The sequence below is a fragment of the Rhinopithecus roxellana genome, chromosome 5 (assembly GCF_007565055.1).
Source record: "Rhinopithecus roxellana isolate Shanxi Qingling chromosome 5, ASM756505v1, whole genome shotgun sequence".
NCBI lineage: Eukaryota > Metazoa > Chordata > Mammalia > Primates > Cercopithecidae > Rhinopithecus > Rhinopithecus roxellana.
Genome location: NC_044553.1, coordinates 104,912,534 through 104,939,380, shown reverse-complemented (window position 1 = coordinate 104,939,380; position 26,847 = coordinate 104,912,534). Strand labels below are relative to the sequence as shown.

Below are 26,847 nucleotides of genomic sequence, written 5' to 3'. Positions count from 1 at the left end.
GGAAATCTTCAACTTTCCCCTCTGCCTCAAATCAGAAGGATCTCATGTATCTAAAAACCAGCTGAAGCACAGAAAATTGAATAAGTGACTATCTGTAAAATACTTAATAAAATATGTATTGTTGATACTTTCATCAAGGTGTGGTATGGTTTTAGTCATACTCCAAAAAATTCAGCTAAAAGTCACTTTGGTACTTTTAGATGTGATTGTCATAGACAGATTTTAATGTTTCTTTTAAAAATATTCTTCTTGAAAAACACATTGCCAGTATAACCTTTACAGGCAGAGGGTTATAACATGTACATCTGACTAGATATTTCCCCAAAGATGCAGATTCCCCAAAGATTTTGGGCAAATATCTGCTGCTGTGTAGAAGCAGAGGCTTAATTGCTGGAACATTTGTCTGAGAATTGTACATTTTGTCTTTCCTTTGTATTCTTGAGCCCATACCCTTCACTTCATTAATTTATTAGCACATTCACTCATTCGTTTTTCAGGTATTTACTGAGCATCTATTAAATGCCAGGTGGAACTACAAAGGGGGATGATATGGCTTAGGCCTCTGCCTCAGGGAACTCCTATTCTAGGAGTAAAAGTAAGCATGTTATGAAATAAATGCAAATGCTGTGTGGTAAATGTTTGAACACAGATAGCTGCAACAGATAGAGCTGAAAAGAAAGACCTACAAATGATGACCTTTCCTCCTGAAACATCCCCTCGGGTATTTTCATTTCTCTCTCTCTGCCCCTCCTTTCTGGTTTCATCTTTTACTTCATCTATCTTAGTACTTCATCAAACTTTGACTTGTGTTACCATTTGTACCTCCTCGCACTTGTGTACAACTTGGTGCTGGAATTCACTGTTTAACCTGTAGTGTCCATTTGCTGGTTCTGTGTACTGCTAGTACTAGGATCAACCTTTGGGGCATATGCTTTGTCATATGAGCAGGTAACTTACTGTCCCTCTGTCTCAGCTCCTCCATTGGTAAATGGTGAAGGGAAAAGCTACCCTAATCCTTCTTTCAAGTTTTTTGGTAAGGATCAATTTGTGTTGCCTCTGGAGGTTTTTAGTACATGGAAATCAATGCTTAGCATGTATTTTATGAACTGCATACAGAAATTCATTGATTTACCACAAAGTGAACATACGTTCAGATGAACCATTGAGATCACACACATTTGGGGATGATTTAAGGGCCTTGTGGAATTATTAGGACTACTGGCCTGAAGTAAGTAGTACAAACAGATCCCTAGGTAATGAGGGCTGTTTGTGATGTCTGTCTAACTTATCAAGGTCAGATATTTAAGATTGTCTCATGAAAAACTCCTACTGAATCTCATTGTTTTATTACTGTTTATGACAAATAGAAGTTAGAATACATTTTACATTTTCTGTGTGCACAGTACATAAAATTTATGTAATTTTTTGTTGTTTTTCAAATCTGTATAACAGCTTTATTGAGATTTAATCCGTATGCCATATAGTCTACCTATTTAAAGTTGAACCTCTTTAGTAACTGCCAGACTGCTTTCCAAAGCTGCTGCACCATTTCATTCTTTTGGGCGAATTTATGAGGAAGCACTTTTGACTTTTACAAGTAGACTGGAAACATTTTACAAAATGGCATTACGAGTTTGGTGCCCCATGGCATGACTTCTGTTCTCTTTTCTCTGCAGTTTTCAGGTGAGAATGCAGAACGTTTAAAGAAGACGTATGGCAAGTTTTGTGGGCAACATAACCAGTCTGTAAACTACTTCAAAGACCTTTATGCCAAGGATAAGCGTTTTCAAGCCTTTGTAAAGGTATTGATAAGAAACATGAAAACCCCCGTCATTGTTGAGAGCAGTGTGTCGCTGTCGGCTTTCACTAGAGCCTTTTTCATGTGATTCCTCACAGTCTGTTTACTCCCTTGCAGAAGAAGATGAGCAGTTCAGTTGTTAGAAGGCTTGGAATTCCAGAGTGCATATTGCTCGTAACTCAGCGGATTACCAAGTACCCAGTTTTATTCCAAAGAATATTGCAGTGTACCAAAGGTAAGTCTCCTTTCTAACTCAGTCTTGTATGGCAATGGACTGTTTCCTCTGTGGCCAGTAGTACTAGAGGCCCCATGGAAGTGCTGTTTCATGCTCTAGTAGGTCTAAAAGAGACCTTGTGTTTTATCTTGAAAATAATTTTCTTGAATGAAAATTTGGACTGTTATGTTACCAGGCTTAGGGTGGATGATAGCAAAAAGGAAAGGGACCACATTGATTCCATCCAGAATTCAATGACCTGAACACTATTCTCATCACTAGGCTGGGAGATAATTTCCACCAGTTCTTCCCAGAAGTGCTAGAATTGCTGCTGTTTTTCACTTAATCAGTAATTACTGGTTTCTCTCTCTTGGCTAATTCTGTTCCTAGGCAGTTATATTAAAGATTACAAGGCAGTACATTAAGTAACACAAAGATACAAATTAAAAAAACTTGGTTGCTCTTCCTGCTACTACCTTCCTCCTAGAAGTCTTTAGTTCCTTTTATTTTAGAGTACAACATATGATTGCATATTATTTAAATCATTGAAAACCTCTGGCTTTTTTTAGAATCAAATTTATGACAGCAAGAGGGATAGGCACATGACCTCTGACGTGTTGGCTTCCCTCTGATAGCATAGTCACAAGGGAAAAGATGATATGAAGAGAGAAGTTAGGATTCCCTTGCTTCTGCCCTGGTCCAAAAGGAGCCATAAAAAGCAGAATTATTCTTTCCTTCCAAGACAATGAAGTGGAGCAGGAAGATCTAGCACAGTCCTTGAGCCTGGTGAAGGATGTGATTGGAGCTGTAGACAGCAAAGTGGCAAGTTATGAAAAGAAAGTGCGTCTCAATGAGATTTATACAAAGACAGATAGCAAGTCAATCATGAGGATGAAGAGTGGTCAGATGTTTGCCAAGGAAGATTTGAAACGGAAGAAGCTTGTACGTGATGGGAGTGTGTTTCTGAAGAATGCAGCAGGAAGGTTGAAAGGTAAGGCTTGGCTCTTTTGTCTAAGTGTGTGCCCAGGTACAACAGGCAAAATCCAAGTGCTTTTGTTGGAAATTCACTACCAGATTTTTTCTCAGAGAGCCCATCTCCAAACACCACCCAGGAGCAACAAGCATTTAGTTCTTCGTAATCTTATATCAAAAATGGTTTGTGAGGGCCTACAAAATCATACAAAATAGAGCAAGATGACAAAGAAATGATGCAGTCAGGGAAAATGGAAAATAAGATTTTAAAAAAACAAAGCAAAGCATAAGATTAGTGCACATATGCAAGCTGTCAAGGAAGGTGTATTCCCCTACAAGAGATGGACAGCCAGGTTGGAATTGGGGTCTATGGCAAAACTCACAAGGAGGGAGACACAATCAGCGACGGTTTCACAGAATCTGTGAGTTCAAAACACATCGCTTGTTCACAAGCGATGTTAGAGGAATCTGCAGCTCCAGACACCTAATAGAAAGTTAAGTTTAACCCACATCAGTTAGATTTATTATTATATTTTATAATATTCATATATCTTTAAAACAAAAGAAATCATCATAAAGGATGCCCATTTTCCATTTGGTTTTAATTTTTACATTTCAAATGGTCAGCCGTGTCAAGTTAATGAAGCTGTGAGGCTTGTTTTTTAATTTATCTGTACATTTGATTTTGTTTGTTTGTTTGTTTTCATCAAACCTATACTCCATGGGTCTATGTGTTACACCAATAGCCTTGAGTTATACCCACCCCTTCACCCTGGCCTCAGTGAGCTGAGGACATTGAAGCAGGCTAGGCCAGTGCTATCAGCCTCATTAGTATAGAAAGAAGGTGGAGGAAATGTGTGCTGCTTTCGTTTCTGAGGTGTAAGTGATGATGTAGGTAACTGCTATCGGAAATACCCATGCTTAGAACAAATAGTAAAGAAGTTCCAGGCAATCAGCTGGTTTCAACAATGAATAAAGCAGGACACCCTGCTTAGAAGTTGAAATGAAAATGAAGAGCCTTGGAAAGAGGTACCTGCTCTACAGTGTGATGTGTGCTGGAATGGAGGAGAAAGCAAGAGGAATAGCATTAGAGTCAAGTCTTGAAGGATGACAAGGAAGGTACCTGGTACGTAAGGAGAAAGTGCTCCCCGCACTAAGGAAGAGAAAGTGGAAGCATAGAATTGAAAGGATGTGGCACGTCCAGGGAAGAGTGGACACCCGGGACTCTCAGAGAGCAGAGTGAATGATGGGGGGGTGACGGGAAACTAACCCAAAGAAATGGCAGGGGCCAGGTTGTAATGAGGTGCATTCTCCAGACTGAGGAGTTAACAGTTGATACTATTGATGAGGGAGGGGGTCAAAGAATGGGTTCAAAAAGGAGAACGGCAAGCAGGAAAGGGATACTACATGAAGTGGTTTTTCAGTATAACCACTAGGGGTAGTTTAGAGTGCAGCTGGAGTGAAGAGAGACTGGTGACAGATAAATCAAGAGACTGTGCAGTGCTTTGGGGAAGAGCTCATCTGGGTCTGCACTGTAACAGAAGGCATAAAAAAGAAGGGCAGGACGGGGCGCGGTGGCTCACGCCTGTAATCCCAGCACTCTGGGAAGCCGAGGCGGGCAGATCACAAGGTCAGGAGATCGAGACCATCCTGGCTAACGCGGTGAAACCCCGTCTCTATAAAAATACAAAAAATTAGCCAGGCGCGGTGACGGGTGCCTGTAGTCCCAGCTACTCGGGAGGCTGAGGCAGGAGAATGGTGTGAACCCGGAGGCAGAGCTTGCAGTGAGCCGAGATCGCGCCACTGCACTCCAGCCTGGGCAACAGAGCAAGACTGCGTCTAAAAAAAAAAAAAAAGAAGGGCAGGAAAGATTCAGCGAAAGAAATCTCCTTTCCCACCACCAACTGGCTGTGTATTTCATTGTTCTGTGATAAACTCGAACTAAGGCTCCTTCCCTCCACTCCTAATATTCTGTGATGTTCCGAGAGCCCTAGCTCTCTTTGAGACTTTTAAGCAGGCTGGCAGTTCAGAAATACCTGCCTTTTCTTGTAAAGGCCTGAATTTCCTAGAGCTGCTGCTGCCTGGAGCCAGCACTTTATTCTTTCCTTTACATAGCAATTTATTTATGTCCAAAATAAAAACTAGTAGATCCCAGCTGTTGGAATAAAGTTGTGGTCAAGCCAGTGGCAGAATGATAGGTTTTGTGGCCTAGAATGCCTCCTGTAGAGATAGGAGTTGGTGTTTAGTCATTTTCACCCCCAAGTGAATTCATGCCAAGAACAGCCAGTACTATGTTAGGTACTCTTTGAAAGGGGTGGGATTGTTTTTTTCTGATCCACTGACACTGATCATATAAACTTCAAGATTCAATGAAGTTAAAATTTGTGTCTCACTTATTTAGGGGGAGGGAGAGGGTGCAGGCACCTGAATTATTTAAAAGTAAACTTAAAAAAAAAAAAAAACTTTTTCATAACTGATGGCAGTACACAGAAAATTGCAGTAGTTTAGCCTAAAATAATCAGACCTCCCTTGGAATCAGATGTCCTTGCTTCTGTTTTCTTCATAGCTTTGCAGTGAATTCCACAGAAAGGGGATTCCAGTTGCAGCAAAGGTAGAAGAAAAGGTGGGGCATGGACTGCATAAGTCAGTTCCATCCTTTCCCAGGGAATCGTGGACTTCACTTTCCACAGTGAAGATGTTACATAGGGGCCAGCCTGCCAGCTCGATATAGACTCAACTCCAGAGACATCAAACCATCCTCAAGAGACTAGTGGAAAATGTTACTACCTACTCCTAGAGGATTAGTCAGAGCAAGAGTTTAAGTTGACTGTTGCACATGGAGCTGAGGAAAGAGCCCTATATTCACATGTACCTAGGAGTACAGGAGTACCAGGAGACTGGAAGGTGCCTGTGTGGCCACTCTTTGTTCTTTTGAGGGTGTGGAAGACGGACATCTTTTCGTTAGACTTAGATATTTCTATACTTCATCTTTGGGCAACATTGCTGTCTCCTGCCCCACACCTTTCCCATTACTGTAATCAGAAGTCAAAAAATATTGCAACCTGAGTATTTTTTGGAGTATCCTGCTCTATATTACTGTTTAACATCTGTACAAGTCCAGCTTTTCAGCTTTATTCTTAAAAGTATTTTATTCTTAAAATCTTGTCTTATGGGATATATCTTTCTAGGACTGAGTACTTAAACTTTTCCAAAACAAGGCTTTGGTGATAAATCCCATTTTAAAATGCTGCTAAAAATCTGGTGACCAGATGTGAATCCTGGAGAACTGTAAAACTGTTGATTTGGAGGAGTGTGATCTCAGATCATAGTTTGCCCTTATGGGGGCGTATGTATTGCACCTTCAATAAAAACCCTTCTGACTGTGGTAACTATTAAGTAGTCATTGTTCTATCTTCCCTTCTCCCATTTCCATTTTCCAGAGGTTCAAGCAGTTCTTCTCACTGACATTTTAGTTTTCCTTCAAGAAAAAGACCAGAAGTACATCTTTGCATCATTGGTAAGCTGAATTGTTATTTTTGTAATAGTATTATAAGCATCTAGGTTAGTTATGGAATGTAAGCACTATATTATTGCTCTCCCCAGCCCTCTTAAAATTAAATGGCTCAGGACAAATTCCTCTGAGTAATTTCCCACACGCCTTCACAATTTTCTGGCATCCCCTCTTCCCCAAAAATAATTATTCTGTTTCATCACAGTCTTCTTTTAGTGTCTTGGACATCTGACTATTTGACCTATGAAGAAACCTGTCACTGGAGTATTTCTCACATGTGAGCCCATAAATGATGCTCATGTATAATATTGCTGACTGGATTCTTTGGGGAACCTGGAAAGATTCATCATGTAGAAAACATGACTGGAACCTTTAGAGCCATAAATTACTATTTCCCTTTTGAAAACCTTTGTTAAAATCTGAATGAAATGAGATATTTCTCTTTGTCCTAAAGCAGCCATTGTTTGAACTGTGTGCTTTTTTAACAGCATCTAGTCTTACCTTAGATTTAAGCTGTCCTTAAGAGTTAGAATATTGTATGTGTATCTTTTATTTGCCCTCTTCCCTTTTTCCAGGACCAGAAATCAACAGTGATCTCTTTAAAGAAACTGATTGTGAGAGAAGTGGCACACGAGGAGAAAGGTTTATTCCTGATCAGCATGGGGATGAAAGATCCAGAGATGGTAGAAGTCCATGCCAGCTCCAAAGAGGAACGAAACAGCTGGATTCAGATCATTCAGGACACAATCAACACCCTGTAAGTTAACCACCAGGCCCTACCCTTCCCAGCCCTCCTGATGTCTCTGTATGATTTCATAATAGGCTGGACTGTGACTAGAGTAATCGACATCTTAGGAACTTTTTGTTCTATCTTGTTTGGGTTGTATTAGGAACAGAGATGAAGATGAAGGAATTCCTAGTGAGAATGAGGAAGAAAAGAAAATGTTGGACACCAAAGCCCGAGAATTAAAAGGTGAGGCATTGGGAGTGGTCTGAGCCCCTTGTCTGGAATGTCTGCAGTTGCAGAAGACTGCTGGTGGATTTTAGAGGTACGGGTTTGCTCTTAGTTCTAAAGCTGCCCCAGAAGGCACTTGAAAGCAGCGAAATGAATAGCTGTTAACAAAAGAGAAACCAAGTCCAGGCTGACATGGGTCCTGGTAAAGAATGACTGTAAGGACGTGTCCAATACTGGATCAAGAGAATATTGATTCTCTGGACTCAGGATCAGTGTTCTCAACCCTCATGACATTCTCTGTACTTTGTCACAGATGAATTTGCCAAAATTTGTAGTCACATTTAAAATTAAAACAAGGAGAGAATTTGGGGAAAAGAGTTCTCCAGTTAATCTGATTTAATCCTCCCACCAGTCCCTAGCATTATCACTTATCTGCATGTTCACAAATGAGTTGCGAGGGTGAAGTTTTGGGAGAAGGGTATGTATCGATCTATGTTTGACCCCTGTTTATTGAGTGCTGACTGTTTTGTGTAGTCTTGTCAGTGTCCCTACAACACAGGCATTCTAATCCCCGTTGTGCAGATGAGACAGTCGAGGCCCACAAAGGACAAGCTACGCAGGGTTACACGTGTAATTAATGATTAAGCCAGAATTCTATTCCCTGTCTTAGCAAAGCCTGGTGCTCTTTTTTCTTTGCCAGTGGCTTATCGAATGTTTCTAAGTAAAGACTATGCTTTGGGTCGAAATAAGGCTTAGAGTTAAATAAATGTAAGCATCTGAGGAGTTTGGTTAGGTCTTAAAGCCATACAAATGAAAGCATTGAGTCTCACTGAGGGGAAAATTAAAAATATGGACAGATTTAGACCAGAGTCAGAGTTACAGCAGATTTATTGGCCCATGATTAGGATGACAAGGATAAAAATCTTCCTTCTTTAAATTTTGTTAAGTACCTGGCTAGGCATACTGCTAGGTACAACAGATGCAAAGATTCCTTAAAAAGAGCCCTTTCCCTTGAGAAGCTTACACCCTAGCAGGGGACACATACCTCAGTGATGGGCCACACAGTGATTTATTAGACCACAGGCACAATTAACACGTGTGGGATCTGCTCATCCTGCCTCTAGTAAGTCTCACAGAGAAGCTGGTGCATGAGCTACATCTGAAAAAAATTATCGCAGCACACAAGAGTAGTTATGTGCAAAGGTGAAAAAGGACTTGACATAACTGCCAAGGAATGACAGGTTTGGTGTGCCTGGAGGGTCAGGGCTAAGGGATGGGAGCTTAAGCTGGAAAAGCACCAGGTATTAAAAAGGCAACAAGGGACTGATGTAATTTTTAAAAAAAGAAGAAAAAAACGATTTTTTTTTTAAACATGTTGAAGCTAGTTAGGAGAGTTGCTTGAGGGAATGGGACGCCACTGGGAGTAGAAAGACCATTTGGAAGACTGTTAGGATAGGTTAAGTGAGAATGAGCTGGAGAGGGAACAGATGTGAGCAGGAAATAAGGTCATTAAAATCTGGTCATTTTGCCAGACTTGGTGGCTCACGCCTGTAATCCCAGCACTTTGGGAGGTCACAGTGGGCAGATCACAAGGGTCAGGAGTTGGAGACCAGCCTGACCAATGTGGCGAAACCCCATCTCTACTAAAAATACAAAAATTAGCCGGACGTGGTGGCACGTGCCTGTAATCCCAGCTACTTTGGGAGGCTGAGGCAGGAGAATCGCTTGAAGCCGGGTGGCAAAGGTTTCAGTGAGCCGAGATAGTGCCGCTGCACTCCACCCTGGGTGACTGAGCGAGACTCTCAAAAAAAAAAAGTCTGGTCAGTTGGTGGTGGGACAGAGTGAGGAGACAGAATCTCTCACAGGTTTCCAAATCAGGTGACCTTGAAGATGAAGAGTTGTTGACTGAGAAAGAGATTCCACACTAAAGGGAGGAGGCGATGGGCTGGAGAAAAGATTGGTTTCTCACATGCTGAGAACAAAGCATCTCAGTAGAGGTGGCCACTTGGGCCCCATGATCTGCTGCTAAGAAAGGGAGGACTTTTGATTTTTTTTTTTTTTTTAATGAATTATCAGCATATAGAAGGTAATTGAAGCCATGGGGATGAATGAGATCCTCAATAGAAAAGTGGGTAAGGTAAAGAAGACAACTCAGACCAGGTGCAGTGGCTCACACCTGTAATCACAGCACTTTAGGAGGCCAAGGCAGGCAGATCACCTGAGGTTGGGAGTTCGAGACCAGCCTGGCCAACATGGTGAAACCCCATCTCTACTAAAAATACAAAATTAGCCAGGGGTGATGGCACATACCTGTAATCTCAGCTCCTCAGGAGGCTGAGACAGGAGAATCGCTTAATCGCTTGAACCCAGGAGGTGGAGGTTGCAGTGAGCCGAGAGTGTGCCATTGCACTCCAATCTGGGCAACAAGAGCGAAACTCTGTCTCAAAAAAAAAGAAGAAGAAGAAGACAGCTCTCAGGATGGAGCTGAGACAGGAGCCAGGAGCCCAGATAAGAGATTCCATTGCAGATGGCAGATCAGTAACGTGTCCTGAGAAAGAATGGTAGAAAGAGAACCGGTGTCCTAAAAGTTAAAGAAGGAAACATGTTTTAAAGGAGGAAGTAATCATCAATGCTGAGAAAAACAACCTAAAAGACCTCATTGGATTCAATCATGAAGTTGAGCTGGGAAACCAGTTGCAGAGTGGACAGAAGCTAGAGAGTAGTGGGCTGAGAAGTAAACGGGACAAGGGAGTGGAAGCAAAGTGCAGACTTGTTATGTCACAATTTCCATGGTTCGCCAAAAAGATCCAGAATGGTTTTCCAGATAGAAATCACAGAACAGAAACAATATTGCTATCATGATGAAAAAGAAAGGGCAGTGGTTGGGGAGGGTGTCCTGTCTTGTCCCTTTCCATAAATTACCACAAGGTGGTGCTCATGTCTTAGTCATCTCGTAATATTAAACGCCAATCAAATCACAGATCATTTTCTCCATCCTGCAGAACAACTTCAACAGAAGGACCAACAAATCCTACTCTTGTTGGAAGAGAAGGAGATGATTTTCCGGGACATGGCTGAGTGCAGCACCCCCCTCCCAGAGGATTGCTCCCCGACACATAGCCCTAGAGTTCTCTTCCGCCCCAACACAGAAGAGGCTCTCAAAGGAGGACCTTTAATGAAAAGTGCAATAAATGAGGGTAATTAACATTCAGCATTGCCTCCCTTCATCTCCTCCCAGAGTGGTTTACACTGTAATATTATCTACCAGTTTTTACTTTTTTACGTTAAAATAAAGCCACACAAATGCAGAAAATTACCCAAAACAAATACTTCACTATAGTAAATTATCAGGTGAATATCCTTTTAACCACTACCCACATCAAGAAATTAAATGTGGCCAGACACCCTGAAGCCCCTTTGTCCACATGCCTTATCCCCATCTTACTTCCCTCCCTCCAAAAGGAGCAGTTATTCTGACTTTTTTTTAAATTAATCACTTATGCTTTTTTTTTCTTTTCTTTTTGGCAGGATCTTGCTGCTCTGTTTCCCAGGCTGGAGTGCAGTGATGCGATCTCGGCTCACTGCAGCCTCCCCGTCCTGGGTTCAAGTGATTATCCTGCCTCAGCCTCCCAAGTAGCTGGGACTACAGGTGTGCACCACCACACCCAGCTAATTTTTGTATTTTTCATAGAGACAGGGTTTCACCATGTTGGTCAAGCTGGTCTCAAACTCCTGACCTCAAGTGATCCACCCACCTTGGCCTTTCAAAGAACTGATATTATAGTCGTGAGCCACCGTGCCCGGCCATTAACCACTTACTTATATATCTTTATGACTTAAGTGCCTACTCCTAAACATTATAGTTTAGTTTGCTTATGTTTTTTTGATATGCATCTTAAAATTCTTAATTTACGGTTCCCCTCACCATCTTTTTTTTTCCCCATATAATTTATCTTTGAACAATATGAGCTTTTTGACTTAGAGAGTTTCCCACAGTTTGGATTTTATTCATACAGTTCTGTCCTCTGTTTCCTTCAGATTTGCAGCTGGATTCTCAGAGGCTTAATTAATCACTCAGACTTGATCTCTTTGGTAAATTGTGCCCTCATAGTGTGTTCTTTCATTGAGAGGGCATAAATTTAGTTGTCTCTTTTTTTGTGACATATAAGAAAAGATAAAAGGATAAACGCTTGATTATTTTTCCCTTCTATTTATTTACCAGTTTTTAAGACCATGAACATCTTCTGAAAGTGACCCATAGTTTTTATTATGGACTCATAAATTGAAACATGTTTGATGGGGCCGGGCGCGGTGGCTCATTTCTATAATCCCAGCACTTTGGGAAGCCGAGGCGGGTGGTCAGGAGTTCAAGACCAGCCTGGCCCACATGGTGAAACCCCATCCCTACTAAAAATAGAAAAATTAGCTGGGTGTGATGACATGCGCCTGTAGTCCCAGCTCCTCAGGAGGCTGAGGCAAGAATGTGTTTTGCTCACTTATTTTATGGACATGTCTTTCTGATGTGCTTTTATTATCTGTAGAGAAGTTAGACCCTGTGTTTTCCCCACCATGACTCCCTGTTTTTAACTTTATATGGGATTTGACTTCAATATTTTCTGTTGCTCATTTTTATGTGAAATTAGTGTCTTAAGTTTACAGGTTCAGATAGCTTTTCTCATACCATAGGACTCATCTATCATTTTTGTGTAGGTTTTCTTTTTTAACATGGCTTGTCTTATCAGATTTCCTGCTATTGATTCCCTCCCTTATTCCACCTGGCCCTTCTTTTTCTTTATCTCTTTTTCTCCTGTTTAACTTTTATTCCATTTTCTCCACTTTCTTCTTTCTGTGAGCCATACCCTAGAAAAGAACCCTAGTGGGCTAGAGTTGAGATGCAAATTCTTAGACTACTCTAGCCCCTTGAACTCACTCCATATTGGCGAAGCCAGAAACCCTGACTGTTTTACTTGCTGTTCTCAAATCAGTCCATCTTACTTTCCAGGGAATATCTTCTGGCTGCTTTGGATAGGATTCCAGAAGCCGTGTAACTTCTAGTAAATTACTCTGCCTTCCCTGTACACTTTCAAATTTCCTAGCCTCTTGTATATAAAGTGGAAGGTCTCATCTCTAAATTTCTAGTAGAGTCCAACCAAAACACATACCCTGAGCTGAGACCCTTCTCTGAGCAAAGGAACTCACCCAGTCACTCTTTGGAAATTTCCAATCATGCTTTTTGTACATATCATGTATACTGTGAACTTGTTTTCTCCTCATTGAAAGATAAGATGTCAGCTTTGCATGTTTCCTTTATTCCAGTGGAGATCCTTCAGGGCTTGGTGAGTGGAAGTCTGGGAGGCACACTTGGGCCAACTGTCAGCAGCCCCATTGAGCAAGAAGGTACGGTCGGTCCTGTTTCCCTGCCCCGGAGAGCAGAAACCTTTGGAGGATTTGACAGCCATCAGATGAACGCTTCAAAAGGTAAATGATGTGAAGTCATGAGCTTTTATAGGCAATCCTTGACTGTCCCACACAACTCAAAATGACTTGTACTTTAGTAGCTACATTGTACTTTAGTAGCTACATCTCCGCTCCCATTCAATCAGTAAATTTCTTAGTGAGATCTTGAGACACTGGAGAGCCTGCCAGTCAGACTCATATTCATTTTGAGTAACAAAAAAGATTTTCCTAAGATATCAGCTAAAAGAGTAATAATACATGTTCCTGCTTCCAGCTCTTCTGCATCCATAAAATTATTAGTAATCACTTAGCTGCCACCAAGCTGCTCCCCCTTTTTGGGGGCATCAGTAGGATTCAGAAATACTACGTCCCCAAGATACCTATATGATATTCTTTCCTTCACTAATCTGTTTCACAACTTTAAAATTAAAAAAAAAAAAAAAAAAAAAAAAAAAAAAAAAAACACCTATTTTTTGTTTAGGAGGCGAGAAGGAAGAGGGAGATGATGGCCAAGATCTTAGGAGAACGGAATCAGATAGTGGCCTAAAAAAGGTATTTCTCTTTAAAATACACTATGAACCGCCTTGGCACTTTTCTCTGAATTCATAACCTTTGAAATTATTTCACTTTTATGTTGTTTTGGATGCCTGAACTGCTGCTTTTAATAAAATTATTTTCAGGGAAAATCACATTTTTAAAACAAACAGTACAGTTAAGAGTTTCACATTATTGGCTGGTGGCCTCACTGGCTTAGGGTGGTATGTTTACATTCATAACTCTACCATGGTCCTGGTAGGACCAGTTTCATTAGGTTTGTTTCAGGTGCTCCAAACCGACCTGACCTCCTTACAAGGTGTCAGTGATAAATAGTTCAACCTTAAACCTTCAGTACCTTAGTGAGAGGCTGTGGTAGGAAGAAAGAAAATGGAAAGCTACAGCCTAACAGAAACACACTGAATGTCATTTTTGCATCAAGATCTTCATTTTTTATATATATGGTTTTTGTTTCATAGGGTGGAAACGCTAACCTGGTATTTATGCTTAAAAGAAACAGTGAGGTAAGGACATTATGAGCTATTTAAGAAAATATGTGTTTGTTACCATTGTCAAGTTAGGAATATTCTTTGTTCCTTTTTTTTCTTTTTGCTGTTACAAAGAGGCTGACTGCTGGCTATCATCTGTACATGGAAACAATACAGTTGTCAGGTTCCTTGACCTTTCCCCTTTTTTTGGTCCTAGGGGCACCGTCTTGGAATTTTGCCACTTAGAGAATTGCCTGCTAAAATGGCCTTTGATTCTCTGTCCTTAAGGAAGCCTTTTGCTGCCTTTTTTTTTTTTTTGAGATGGGGTCTCACTCTCCCTGTATCGCCAGCTCACTGCAACCTCTACCTCCCAGGCTCAGACAATCCTCCAGAGTAGCTGGGACTACAGGCATGCGTGCCACCATGCCCGGCTAACTTTTGTATTTTTTGTAGAGACAGTTTTGCCATGTTGCCCAGGCTGGTCTCAAACTCCTGGACACAAGCAATCCACCTGTCTCAGCCTCCCAAGGTGCTGGGATGACAGACATGAGCCACCTTACCCAGCACTTCTTGCTTTTAATCAGCTTTATCTAAGTAGGGCCCGCGAAACCCCCGTGGTGGTTTCCTTTGGTCTAAGCACACTGAGTAGAATTCATAGCAGCCTTTTCTATCACAAGCCTGATACCAAGAGCCACAGGTCTAGAACATGGGCATTTAACTTGTAATTTGGACACAGTAATTTCTTATCCTTCAAGTACTCAAGTTATATCATCATCTTTTTTTTTTTTTTTTGGAGATGGATCTTGCTCTGTTGTCCAGGCTGGAGTACAAATGGTGCAATCTCGGCTCACTGCAACCTCCATCTCCCGGATTCAAACGATTCCCCTGCCTCGGCCTCCCAAGTAGCTGGGATTACAGGCATACACCACCACACCTAATTTTTTGTATTTTTAGTAGAGACGAGCTTTCATCATGTTGGCCGGGCTGATCTTGACCTCCTGACCTTAGGCAGTCTGCCCACCTGGGCCTCCCAAAGTGCTGGGATTACAGGCCTGAGCCACCACGCCCAGCCATATCTTCTCTGAGTATTGCTTTAGACTTAATATGTGTCTTATCTGTGAAGCAGCCTTGGTGTCCTTCTGGAAGGATGCCCATCCCCCGCACCCCCCGACTCCTTGTTGTGACATAATCTTCAGATTACTGCCATCTCCAGAATTAATTCTGAGTATTTGACTTTGTAAGCAGACTAGAAGCAGATACATGATAGTTGCTTTTTAGAGTATACTTCTCAAGCATTTTGATTGTGTTTCTTCTTTTTCTTGTGCTTGCTTTTAACCTATATTAAGTCTCCAAGGAACTTTATTTTGAAATTTTAAGGGGAATCTTTCCATTTTCCCCCTAAAATACAGAAGGATATTGTTTTATATTTGTTGGCACAGAAGTCTAAATACAGTGGAGTCCTGAAGGAATCCTTCAGTGTGCTTATCTTTAAATGACAAACTTGAGCTTATGGAAGCTACTTGCTCTCTGGATCTGCTGCTTGAAAATTAGCTCACTGCAGCCTCCGCCTCCCAGGTTCAAGCAATTCTCCTGCCTCGGCCTCCAGAGTAGCTGGGACTACAGACCCGCACTACCGCACCAGGCTGATTTTTTTGTATTTTTAGTAGAGACAAGGTTTCACCATGTTGCCCAGGCTGGTCTCGAACTCCTGACCTCAGTTCATCTGCCCGCCTGAGCCTCCCAAAGTGCTGGGGTTACAGGCATGAGTCATTGCTCCTGGCCTTGATTTTGCTTTATGGCAAAATTTCCCCCCTATATTTAGTTAGAAGAATCAGGGTAAGAAATAGTAGAAGACCCATTTGTTTTTCAGACATTCCAATATGGATTAGACACTATAAATGCTTAGCTAGAGTTGGCAGATTCTTCAGTTACTTCTCTCTGCTTATTAAGAATAAAATAAGGGGGGCTAGTCTCGGTGGCTCACTCCTGTAGTCCCAATACTTTGGGAGACTGAGGCGGGTGTATCACTTGAGGTCAGGAGTTCAAGACTAGCCTGGCTAACATGGTGAAACCCTGTCTCTACTAAAAATACAAAAAATTAGCCAGGCATGGTGATGGGCGCCTGTAATCCCAGCTGCTCGGGAGGCTGAGGCAGGAGAATCACTTGAACCTGGGAGGCGGAGGTTGCAGTGGGCCAAGATTGTACCACTGCACTCCTGCCTGGACAAGAGTGAAACTCTGTCTCCGTCTCAAAAAATAAAAATAAAAAAAATAAGGGGTAAAAAGTTTTCTCAGAAGAGCTAAGCCTAGTAATTAAGATTTTTGTGTTTTGTTTTTAAATGACTTAAGTATTGTAAAAGGAATACATGTTCATGGTAGATAAGTAACATAAGTCACTTAATAATAAACATCCCACCACTGGAAAATAGCTACTGTTAAATGTTTGGTATTTATATTTCCAGCCTTCTACATAACATATCCGAGTTGTATATGTATGAATAGTATAAAAAGTTTTACATAATTTGTATCAATACTTCCTAGAGCTTCATATCTTGCTTTTTTTTCCTCTTAATATGCATTAAAAGCATTTCCCCAAGGCATATTTTTACAAAGCATGCTGTTGAACAGCTTCATATCATTGTGTACCATAATTTTGTTAATCCTTCTGATAGTTAACTGTTTTTCTACGTTTTGCTTTTAAAGCAGTGAGCTAAGAACATCTTTGTACATACATTGTTTTTTGCACAGCTCTCTGATTATTTCCCAGATATGCCAAAATGCTATTGAACGAAGGTTTTGCAGTGCTTGGCACTACCCATTAGACATACAAGTGCCCATTTTCATCTTTTACCAACATTGAGTATTATTCTTACAAACTTTTTGTTCGTTTGATAAGTTTGGGTCATGTATTTTATTTTGCATTTATTTGATTTCAAATAAGGTTGAGTCATTTTTAATGTGACATATAAATGCTATTGTCCATTTATATTTCTTCTGTAAATTACTGGTTTGTGTTCCTGGCCTATTTTTCTACTAGGGTATTTTTTTTTGTCATAATGTTCTATGAGAGCCTTTTTTAAATCAAAGATTTTTCCATTTGAATTTCTATTAGTTCTTTGCCTTTTAATTTTAATTTTACATTTTTACATAGAAATTTTTGAAAAAATCATGTGGTGTCTTCCATTACTTCTGTGTTTGCAAAGCCTTCCCTGTTTCAAGATTAGAAAACCTTCTAGTTCCTTCCAGCTCTTTTTTTTTTCTTTTTGAAATAGGATCTCGCTGTCTTGCCTTGGATATAAATATGGTATATTTTTTACCTTTGACATTTTCAGATATTTGAACCTTTTTTTTTTTAATGTGAGCTAAGGTCTCAACTCAGTTTTTTTCAGAAATATAGCCAATTTTATCAGAACAATTAATTGAATATTCTTTTCTTTCCATTGATTTGAAATGCTACTTACATGCTAAATTGTTATGGGAAGTGTCTGAAATTTCTGTTCTGTTGCACTGATGTATGCTGTTTTTATTCTAGTCATTTTAAGTATTGGAAGCTTTCTAATACATTTTAACTTGTGCTGATACTCCTCCTACACACAGGTCACTTTGGTCTTCTTTTGTTTTTCTTGGCTGCTGGTTTTTCTTTTGTTTTTCTTGGCTGCTGGTGCTCACTTATTTTCTTTGGTGCTTTCAATTTGAAAATATTTCATAAAGATACAAGCATTTAGTTGTATCTTAAAGAAGCCATCTTATCAGGTAAACATTAGTGTGATGGATTCTGAGATACATAAAGCCCTGAAACAAATGTTTCCATTTTGTTCCTTTGGCAGCAGGTTGTCCAGAGCATTGTTCATCTCCACGAACTCCTCAGCACTCTGCAGGTGCGTGCCTTCATCTTCCGTCCCTGCGTTTATTTGTCCAAAGAACAGCAGCTTGGGGCTGTTGTTGACTTGGATCTTTGAGGTTTGTAGGCTGTTTATGGGTAAATGGGGCCCTCAGTCTAGGGAAGACTGGCTCTTGTTGTGAGAAAGTTACAGAATGCAGTGGGTAGAGTATCATCGACCTTCCAGGACTAGAATTAGTGAAGGGCTGGTGTGCTGTAGGCGTGGCTTGATAACCATGCTACAAATCACATAGCGTGCTAACATGCACTTGGGAGATTATTTCACTTTAGAAAGCCTTAAGTATGATTATAAGTTTCTATATCCCATATCTCTGTACATTTGAATAGAGTGGCCTTCCTAATACAGCTTCTGTTTCGGACTTCCCAGGAACATCCTCAAATTCTGCTCACTTCCTTTCTTGAAGATTTGCCCTATCTCATTCGTTTCTCCCACTTCACACACACACACACACACACACACACACCCAGGTAATACCAGTGACTGCAAACAGCATGTGACCAGATTTGACAAAAGGCCTGTGAGTTCCTGCACCTTTGAGGTTCTTGTGTGATAAATGCCTGCAATTATCCTGGAGCATTTTTATTAGATGGGCTTGAAAAATGAGGGGAGAGTTCTAGTCCATCATAGTGCCTGGTGCCCCCTGCTGTGGGGTCAGGAGGGATCCAGAAGTTGGCTGTCATCCTGGCCAGAGTTGCAGGGCTCTCCTCTGTGTGCCTCCTCAGGGTGTGGTGCTACAGCAGGACAGCTACATTGAGGACCAGAAACTGGTGCTGAGCGAGAGGGCACTCACTCGCAGCTTATCCCGTCCGAGCTCCCTCATTGAGCAGGAGAAGCAACGCAGCCTGGAGAAGCAGCGCCAGGACCTGGCCAACCTGCAGAAGCAGCAGGCCCAGTACCTCGAGGAGAAGCGCAGGCGTGAGCGCGAGTGGGAAGCTCGTGAGAGGGAGCTGCGGGAACGGGAGGCCCTCCTGGCCCAGCGCGAGGAGAAGGTACAGCAGGGGCAGCAGGACCTGGAAAAGGAGCGGGAGGAGCTCCAGCAGAAGAAGGGCACATACCAATATGACCTGGAGCGACTGCGTGCTGCCCAGAAACAGCTCGAGAGGGAACAGGAGCAGCTGCGCCGGGAGGCAGAGCGGCTCAGCCAGAGGCAGACAGAACGGGACCTGTGTCAGGTAATGGGACTCCCTGACGAGAGCAACCTAACGATGGTATGAATTAAGAACCCCTGTGTACTAAGCACGGTAAGAAAGTGAGCAGAAATATAGAGCCTGTTTTTGGCCAGATGCAGTGGCTCATGCCTGTGATCCCAGCACTTTAGGAGGCTGAGGTGAGAAGGTAGCTTGACCAGCCTGAGCAACAGAGGGAGACTGTCTCTACTAAAAAAAAAAAAAAAAAAAAAAAAAATGTTTTTAAGAATCTTTGTAGCTGGACACAATGGCTCACGCCTGTAATCCCAGCACCTTGGGAGGCCGAGGCAGGCGGATCTGTTGAGGTCAGGAGTTTGAGACCAGCCTGGTCAACATGGCGAAACTGCATCTCTACTAAAAATACAAAAATTAGCCGGGTGTGGTGGCAGGCGCCTATAATCGCAGCTACTTGGGAGTCTGAGGCATGAGAATCAGCTTGAACCTGGGAGGTGGGGATTGCAGTGAGCCGAGATCTCGCCACTGCACTCCAGCCTGAGCAACTCCGTCTCAAAAAAACAAAAAGAATCTTTGTTTTACCCTGAAAGAGAGGCAGAGGTAGAAAGTCTTTTTCTGCTTTTTGCATCTCTAGGAGACTAAAGAAGAGAATGGAAGTGCTGGGGCATTTTGGCCAGGGCAGTAATGGATACTTAGAGTTGGCAACAGCTAGAGGAGCCTCCGTGTATCTGAGAAAATGGCTGTCAGCCATCCAGGATTTTAGGAGCAACCCCACTGCTCTGTGTCACATCAGAAGTCAGGCATGGCCCTAACCTGAAGGAACTTGTAGCTTAATGGGGAAGCACAGCAAGAATAAAAGAGCCCCCAGAACATGTGGTGCCTGTGGTCTGAGACAGCAGGAAATGGCTCTCAGGCCAGAGTTGCTGGAAGAACGCATGTGGCAGGATGGGTGGGAGGCAGTTAGAGAGGGAAACGCCCATCCCAGCAACTAGGGGAGGCGGCCACTCCTCTTGTGAACAGATGATATTCTTGCTTGGGGATGTTGAGACAGCTGCACTCTGCGTAGTTCCTGATTTGCCTCTCTACTGCTGATGAAACCTTTCTTTCTCTATAGCTGCTGCTTATATTGAAAAGCTTTTGGTAATTCAGCATACTCACTCCTGAGCTTATTTCAGTGATACTGCTTGGTTATTCCAAAACATGGATGCTTGTGGCAGATGGAGAGCCTGGGTGTACACAGATCTGCCTGTGTTTTGAAATGCATATCATGTTGCTGTTTGTTTGACTGATTGACCTTGGACCATGAAAGAAAATTATACTGATATCTTCCAGAGTAGGGGGCAGTTGTAGCTTTCGGCAGATGTTGCCAAAATATATTGAGCAGGGGGGAGCAGCAAATGCTGTGTGTTGCTTTTTATGACATAAGGAGGGATTCCACCCCATCCCAATACAATCATCAGTGCTTTGACAAAGGAGGGTTCCCAGGCAGCTAAGAGAACCCAGATTAGATGATCCTCTTTATCTCTGGTTTAACCTTTGACTAGGATTCTTGGTGTAAGCTCGGCTTTTCCACTTACTCTCTAACCTGAACAGGTGTGTGTAATCTCTTTGCCCTAAAATACTTATCTGCATCCCTGTGCAGAGCAGTCTTAAGCAGCTCTCCTTCTTTCTTCAGGAAATGGGAATTCTTTTCTAAATCACCCCATCAAAGGTACTGTCGGTTTTTTATGACGCCAGTGTTTGCGTATGTAGTAAAAGTATTAACAGTATTGAAGGCGGTATTTTTAACATGTTTATAGATACTACTTGGGGGAGGGCAGCTAATGAAACCTTTGAGCTCTATGCAGTCTACAGAAGTGAGCTCTGTAGAGTTCACAGAGGTGGGTAAGTACCCAGCCAGCACACCCAGTTGAATTCAGCCAGGATTTATTGAGTAGGCATCAGGGACGCTGACAGCCTCCAAGTGAAAACCCTTCTCTTGAATATGTACAGGTTTCGCATCCACACAGCAAGCTGATGAGGATTCCATCGTTCTTCCCCAATCCTGAGGAGCCCCCCTTGCCATCTGCACCTTCCATGGCCAAATCAGGGTTATTGGACTCAGAACTTTCAGTGTCCCCAAAAAGGAACAGCATCTCTCGGACACACAAAGATAAGGGGCCTTTTCACATACTGAGTTCAACCAGCCAGCCAAACAAAGGACCAGAAGGGCAGAGCCAGGCCCCTGTGTCCACCTCTGCCTCTACCCGCCTGTTTGGGTTAGCTAAGCCAAAGGAAAAGAAGGAGAAAAAAAAGAAGAACAAAACCAGCCGCTCTCAGCCCGGTGGTGAGTCACGCACACCTGCTCTCCCTGTGGCCATGGTGTCTGTGCATTCTGAGAGAGGGTAGATTTTAGTGGCATGGGGCAGGGTTGAAAAGGGTACAGTTCAGATGCTCAGAAGCCAAACTGCTATCCTTCTCACCAGCTCCGCTTACTAAGAGCGCTCATGCAACAAACATTAAGAACCCACTCTGTGTGGCACATGTGCAGAAGCAGAAAGCATGGGTTTCATTTTCAAGGCATTATCCTATTGAGGAACTGCAGCTCACCTCTCAGTGAAGTAATTCAAGTCCTCCTTGCCTTTCTGGGCCTAGAGTAGTCATTGCTAACAGCTAGCATTTGGTGATTTAACTCTTAAATGACTATATGAAGTTGGCACTGCTAACCCCAAGAGAAGTGAGGAAACTGAAGCTCACAGAGGCTAACTAATGTGCCAGCGGCCACAGAGCCCGCGGTTGAATTCTACTAAATGCCTCCCCGTTAATGTGCCACTTTTCCCCCTGAATCCTTCTCTTTAGGATTGATCTCTCCTTTTTGTGTGGCAGGTTAAAGAAAAGTGTACATTTTCCAGGCCTCTTCATAAATTCTAGTGCTTATTAAAAGTTAAAGGGAGCATTAGACAGTGAAGGATATCACCAAGAACCTTATTAACCAAATCTGTTCAGAAACCCCAGCGTGCAGAGTCAGTTGCCCATAAGCCCCCGTCACCTATTTGCATTACAGAAGACTTTGGGTTGGGGAGGAAGTTCAATGAAAGGAACAGTTTTTCTGAATTTTTTTCATTCTTGGTTTTCACATTTCCAGATGGTCCCACATCAGAAGTATCAGCAGAGGGTGAAGAGATCTTCTGCTGACCCTCTTCCTCTCTGCTGAGGCAGCTGCCTACTGATCCTAGCCAGCCCACCTCTCCTGCTGTCCCCACGTGCACAAAGTCTCTTACACTGGACGCCCACTGCTCCTCAGCGTCCAGTCCTCCTGGGTGGCACCAGGTCCTGGACAAGAAGGAACAGATGATCTTGAGTATCAGGGTGGGGAAGGAGGCCCAGACTCTGCTTCGGCCGTGATTTGTGACTGCCCAGGACTCTCAGGTTGGGCTGGCCCTACTCAGGATTACACTGAAAGTAGTGGCCTCGTAAGTACAGGTGATGGTTTTGGACATGTCAGGAATTCCTAAAGGCTAAAAGAGTGTATCCAAGTAAGGTCTGAACCTCTGACTGCCTTTTATTTGGGGGAATACAAAACCAAACAGAAGATGTTTTGGACTTGATCTGTGTCCATACATGGGGACCTGTCTGCATATATACATGGGGAATGCTAGAAGAAGGCCCAGTCTGCACCAGACGTCTGGTCACCTTAGCTCAGTACAGGGGCAGTGCCTGGATGGACCCAGAGCCCCTGCATATCAGCACTTCACCCAGTAATCCTCAGAGACTGGTTTCCCTTTAAACCCATCCCGTGCACATATCACCCCTGTTTTGCATGTATTTCTCATTTCATTTTAGGGATGACAAACATTTGTGAAACCAGTGAGAGAAGGCTTGATGTGTATAAAAGACGTGATCTGCACCACCTCCATCTCGGTGTTTCAGGCACTAAAGCAACAAAACAACCCATAGTATCTCATTTTGTCATCAAATCCAGAAGAAATACCCTGGTTTTCCAGGATGTTTACCCACATGTTTTGGGCACGGATAAAGTGAAGAGGCCTACTCACCATTATCCCTGCAGGGTGACACCTTTTGGTTGTTACTGACCACTCAGAAGTGGCTACGGCCTCCTGGCTGTGTTCCTGAGCCCCTGTCATGCCTCTCCCAGACAGCAGCTGCCTGGCCCTTGCTGGGTGAGGGCACGCCCTATGGGCACACCACCGCCATGGGCCAGGCAGAAGCTGTGTTCTGAAGCTAGGAAAGCTGGCTGAGAGGTGGGTTCAGGCGAAGGGTAAAGCCATGTGTTCTTGCCAGTGCGGGTCTGGAGAGGAGCTGGCCCAGAGGGCGTGGTTGTGAAAGCGCCCTTCTTGTGTTAGGAGGCCTTGGCAAAATTGGATTTCTTCACAAATGTGTCTGAAGGTCTGTTGTTGAATTGTACTCTGCCCCTGAAAGAGGATACAGATGCTGCCCCTGCTACTCGGCTTTGCTTTTGCTTTTCCCGGCGTGTTTTGATCTGTGTTCACTTGAGGCTTTCCCCAGCTGGTGTGTGCAGGACAGTTCATGGTAATGTTGCCCTCTGAGGCCCCGTACACCAGAAGGGAGGCCCTGGAAAATGTTGTGCTTCCAACGTGGCCTTCAGTTGTTGCTTTTTTGCCCCTTAGAAGCATGGGGCTTTGAGCACACTTAAAAAAAGAAAAATCTGTAACTTGGTGCTTATTGATGAATTGCAAGCTGGCCTTGCAGATGGAGATATTTATCTTTCAGTTTATTTGAAAGGGGTCTGGTTTAAAATGTGTAGCCTAGATTCGTTTTATTTATTATATGTATGTATGTGTTTGTGTTTTTCTTTTTTAAGGGTGAGCCAGGACTAGCCCAACAGTCTAAACTATCCAGTCAATGCTGAGTGAAGTGGCAGCCAGCACCACTCACTCTGTGTCTTTTGAAGTGCCTTGAAGGCCCAGATGAAATTTTAAAGGGAAGGGTCCATGTCCTTCCGTCCCCTACCCGGCCTCATTCTTTAATCAAAGGATATCTTCTCCCTTGTTTGAGAATGAAGAAACTCACCACCTCTGAGCTACCTTTGCCTTTTTCTGTCATGGAGAATACCCACCCTTCAGAAACAGATTTTAAGGCCAAAACCTGCTGATTTTTCTATTGAAAATCTCATGTCCCCTTGCAAAGACCCTAAACAAAAAGTTAAGTTGCTTTCTTTCACCAGTCCATACAACTCCAAGTTACAGCTGAATCGTCGTGACTTTCCTGAGATCTACCCCGGGGCTTGGCTATCTGTTCTGGTCACTAGCTCCGAGTTCCCCTACTGGGATTCGCAGGAGGGCAGTACTGAACCTGCATTCTTCTCCTTGTAAATGTAGGCTGGGTGCCCCTGTTCTCTGGGTTTGGAACGATAAGAGGTTGGTGCTGAATGGATTTACTCGCGTACATGCTCTTCACAAAAACACCGTGGATGCTGAAGTTAGAGCATGTTGCCACAGAGCTTGACATCAGTGTTAGAGTGTCTCTTGCCCCCCTAGCTGTGATGTTTCACCTGCTTTGGTTGTTTTGGTGGTTTTTTTTTTTTAAATGGAGATTTCACATCTGCCCAGACCTCACTCACTGAAAACTATTTCGGCAGGTCCTGGTTGCACAAGTTTAAAATCAGAAGGTAGTGCCTAGAATTCCCCCAAGCCACCCAGCTTCATCCAGGAATACAGTCTGCAGTGCCGAAAGGGAACCACTTACCAAGACCTGTGCTTACATACCTTCGTCATCTCTCTTCCCCCTTGGAGTTGTCCTCAAGGGGATTTGTTCCTGTCCTGGGGGTTTACCTGGGATGGTGGCTGCCTGTGCTTTTGCTCATGGCCTTGACAGTGTTCTAGTTGCTGGATCTAATGGCCTGTCTTGGTTTCTCTCACATGAGAAGAGGTTGTTTTCTGGGGTGACTCAGACGGAATTCCCAGTACTGTTTCCATACCAGGACGCCATGTTCTCCATCAAGCTAAAGAAATCAGGTGCCTGAAATTGTGCTTAAGTTTTGGGGGAAAGATGGAGTTCCTATCCAGAGCCCCCAGATTTTCAGAATCGAGTGAGCTTTTCTGGAAGGAGACTGCATCTTCTCTCAATTCCAGTCATCTCAGTTGTCATTCCAGTTGGGTGACATGTGCACTTTAAATGCTGTCACGGTTGGCTTCATTTTCAAGACAATCAAATGTATTGACTGTGTTTTCTTCTTAGAAAATGGAGAGGGTTAAAAACATGCAAACTGCCACTTGCAGCCTTTGCCAGTACTCCCTCTACCCCCGTGAGAGCTATCTGGGAGAAAGAATCCTTACCAGGGTTTTTTTGGAAAGGTACGAATCTTACCTTTTTTCCCCTTCTGTGTCTCAGGGTAATACTCTGTTCAGTGTTGCCCCTTTGCTCATTTTCTCCCATATTTGTTACCTTTCTGAGGCCTCAGTATTAGTCGTGAGCACAAAGTTTGGAGACCCTTGGCATTGTTTCTTGATGTGGGAAGGGAGGTGTTAAGTGTGTGCAAGGGTTGAGCTACTATAGACCCTGCCTTAGTAGAGGGTGGGACCATAACCTTAGAGGCCAGAACTTGATCCAGAAGTTGCTGTCCACAGAAGTGCTTTCTATTTCATCAATTTTTTCCCTAGGGCTCTTTTTCTGTAGCCAGGTCTTTCTTCCCAGGGATTTTGGTATTTGCATTGGAGTTCAGGTTTACTGTAATGATGGGTGGCCCAACTGTGCCCAGAGGACAGCCAGGCCCTGGGAGGGGGTTTAGAAAGACAGTCCTGGTGAATGGGCTTCAGTGGTCACAAAGAGGGTGGCTGTGAGGTGACCCCAGACACTTCAGAACAACGTGCACCCTCTGCGTTTGGATGTCCTTGGAATGTGGGAGCCTAGAAATAACCCTGTGGATGAAATGGGGGCGGCGGCTGCTGGAGATCTGTGTGCCTTGCCTTCCTTCAACAGGACCAACTAGGTGTGCAGCCACCTACGGATGTGTCCCAGCCAGCCCTGTCGCTCTCGTCCATCCTCAGAGACAAAGAAGAAGGCAGGGAGTTTGGGCTTGGTTTTGAACTTGCCTTTCAATGTAGCAAAGCATTCCTAGTTAACCAGAGCCTTGGAATCTACTACCTGCTGGCCAGGCTTTAAAATGAAAAGTGTTTCAATGCTGCCATAAAAGGGGGTGGTGGGGAGGAAGGGAAAATAAAGGCATCTTTCCAAGTACTCATCTAATTTAATTGTCAAAAGATTGATAGGCCATGAATTCTCTATCTCACTAAGGGTTAAAGGCGGGCGACCCCCCACTGACTGTGTCCCCTGCCACCAAAGTAGGTGACCTGCCCTACAAGCAGGTGGGACCACCTGTGCTGCGCTCCAGGGGGGCTTCTGCAGGAAGCACTCACCCCCACCTTCCCTGGCCTGAGCTTTTCCCCTGCCTTTCATCACCACCTGAGGGCATGGGCAGTCCCCGAGCCCTGGCCATGGGGCGTGCCTGGTGAGTTTGCCTGCGGTTCAGGCTTAGCCTGTGGTCACCTGTGTGCTGCTGCCTGCGTGGGGTGCGCAGGGGAGGCACAGGGATCCGCAGGAGGGTGGTTGGGATACACCGGATACCTCTCCTCTCATTGCTCGTTTGCAAATGCTCTATGGACATTTCTGTGCTAAATCATATTAGATAAAAAAGACGGGTTAAAACCCAGATGCTGTATATTAATTTGTAATTATGTATAAAGTGAAGCAGTTTTAAACTGTAAAGATTTTTTTCAGTGTGTTTTCTGGAATTTTGCCACAACATACTGGCTTTGTATTTTATTTAGCTTTCTTTCTAGTTACCAGCTTCAGACCCTTGTAAAGTCCCCCTCAGCCCTTTCAAAAAAAAAAAACAATAAATTTCCTGTGAAGTC

General features: G+C 43.3%; 1 protein-coding gene across 14 annotated transcripts in view; it reads left to right on the top strand.

Annotated features, from left to right (window-relative positions):
- AKAP13 (A-kinase anchoring protein 13) overlaps positions 1 to 26,847 on the top strand; it is a 395,830-nt gene extending 368,983 nt beyond the window's left edge. For 11 of the 14 annotated variants that reach the window (XM_030930279.1, XM_030930278.1, XM_030930277.1 and 8 more), the window contains 14 exons: positions 1,677 to 1,802; positions 1,916 to 2,033; positions 2,755 to 3,003; positions 6,425 to 6,501; positions 7,071 to 7,252; positions 7,386 to 7,468; positions 10,453 to 10,647; positions 12,767 to 12,928; positions 13,389 to 13,459; positions 13,921 to 13,965; positions 17,757 to 17,807; positions 18,554 to 19,003; positions 20,966 to 21,299; positions 22,098 to 26,847. In XM_030930279.1, the coding sequence (XP_030786139.1) occupies positions 1,677 to 1,802; positions 1,916 to 2,033; positions 2,755 to 3,003; positions 6,425 to 6,501; positions 7,071 to 7,252; positions 7,386 to 7,468; positions 10,453 to 10,647; positions 12,767 to 12,928; positions 13,389 to 13,459; positions 13,921 to 13,965; positions 17,757 to 17,807; positions 18,554 to 19,003; positions 20,966 to 21,299; positions 22,098 to 22,147 (2,193 nt within the window). In that variant the 3' untranslated portion in view covers positions 22,148 to 26,847. The remainder of the gene's footprint in view (positions 1 to 1,676; positions 1,803 to 1,915; positions 2,034 to 2,754; positions 3,004 to 6,424; positions 6,502 to 7,070; positions 7,253 to 7,385; positions 7,469 to 10,452; positions 10,648 to 12,766; positions 12,929 to 13,388; positions 13,460 to 13,920; positions 13,966 to 17,756; positions 17,808 to 18,553; positions 19,004 to 20,965; positions 21,300 to 22,097) is intronic. The other 3 variants (XM_030930273.1, XM_030930281.1, XM_010372587.2) reach the window with 3 other exon arrangements.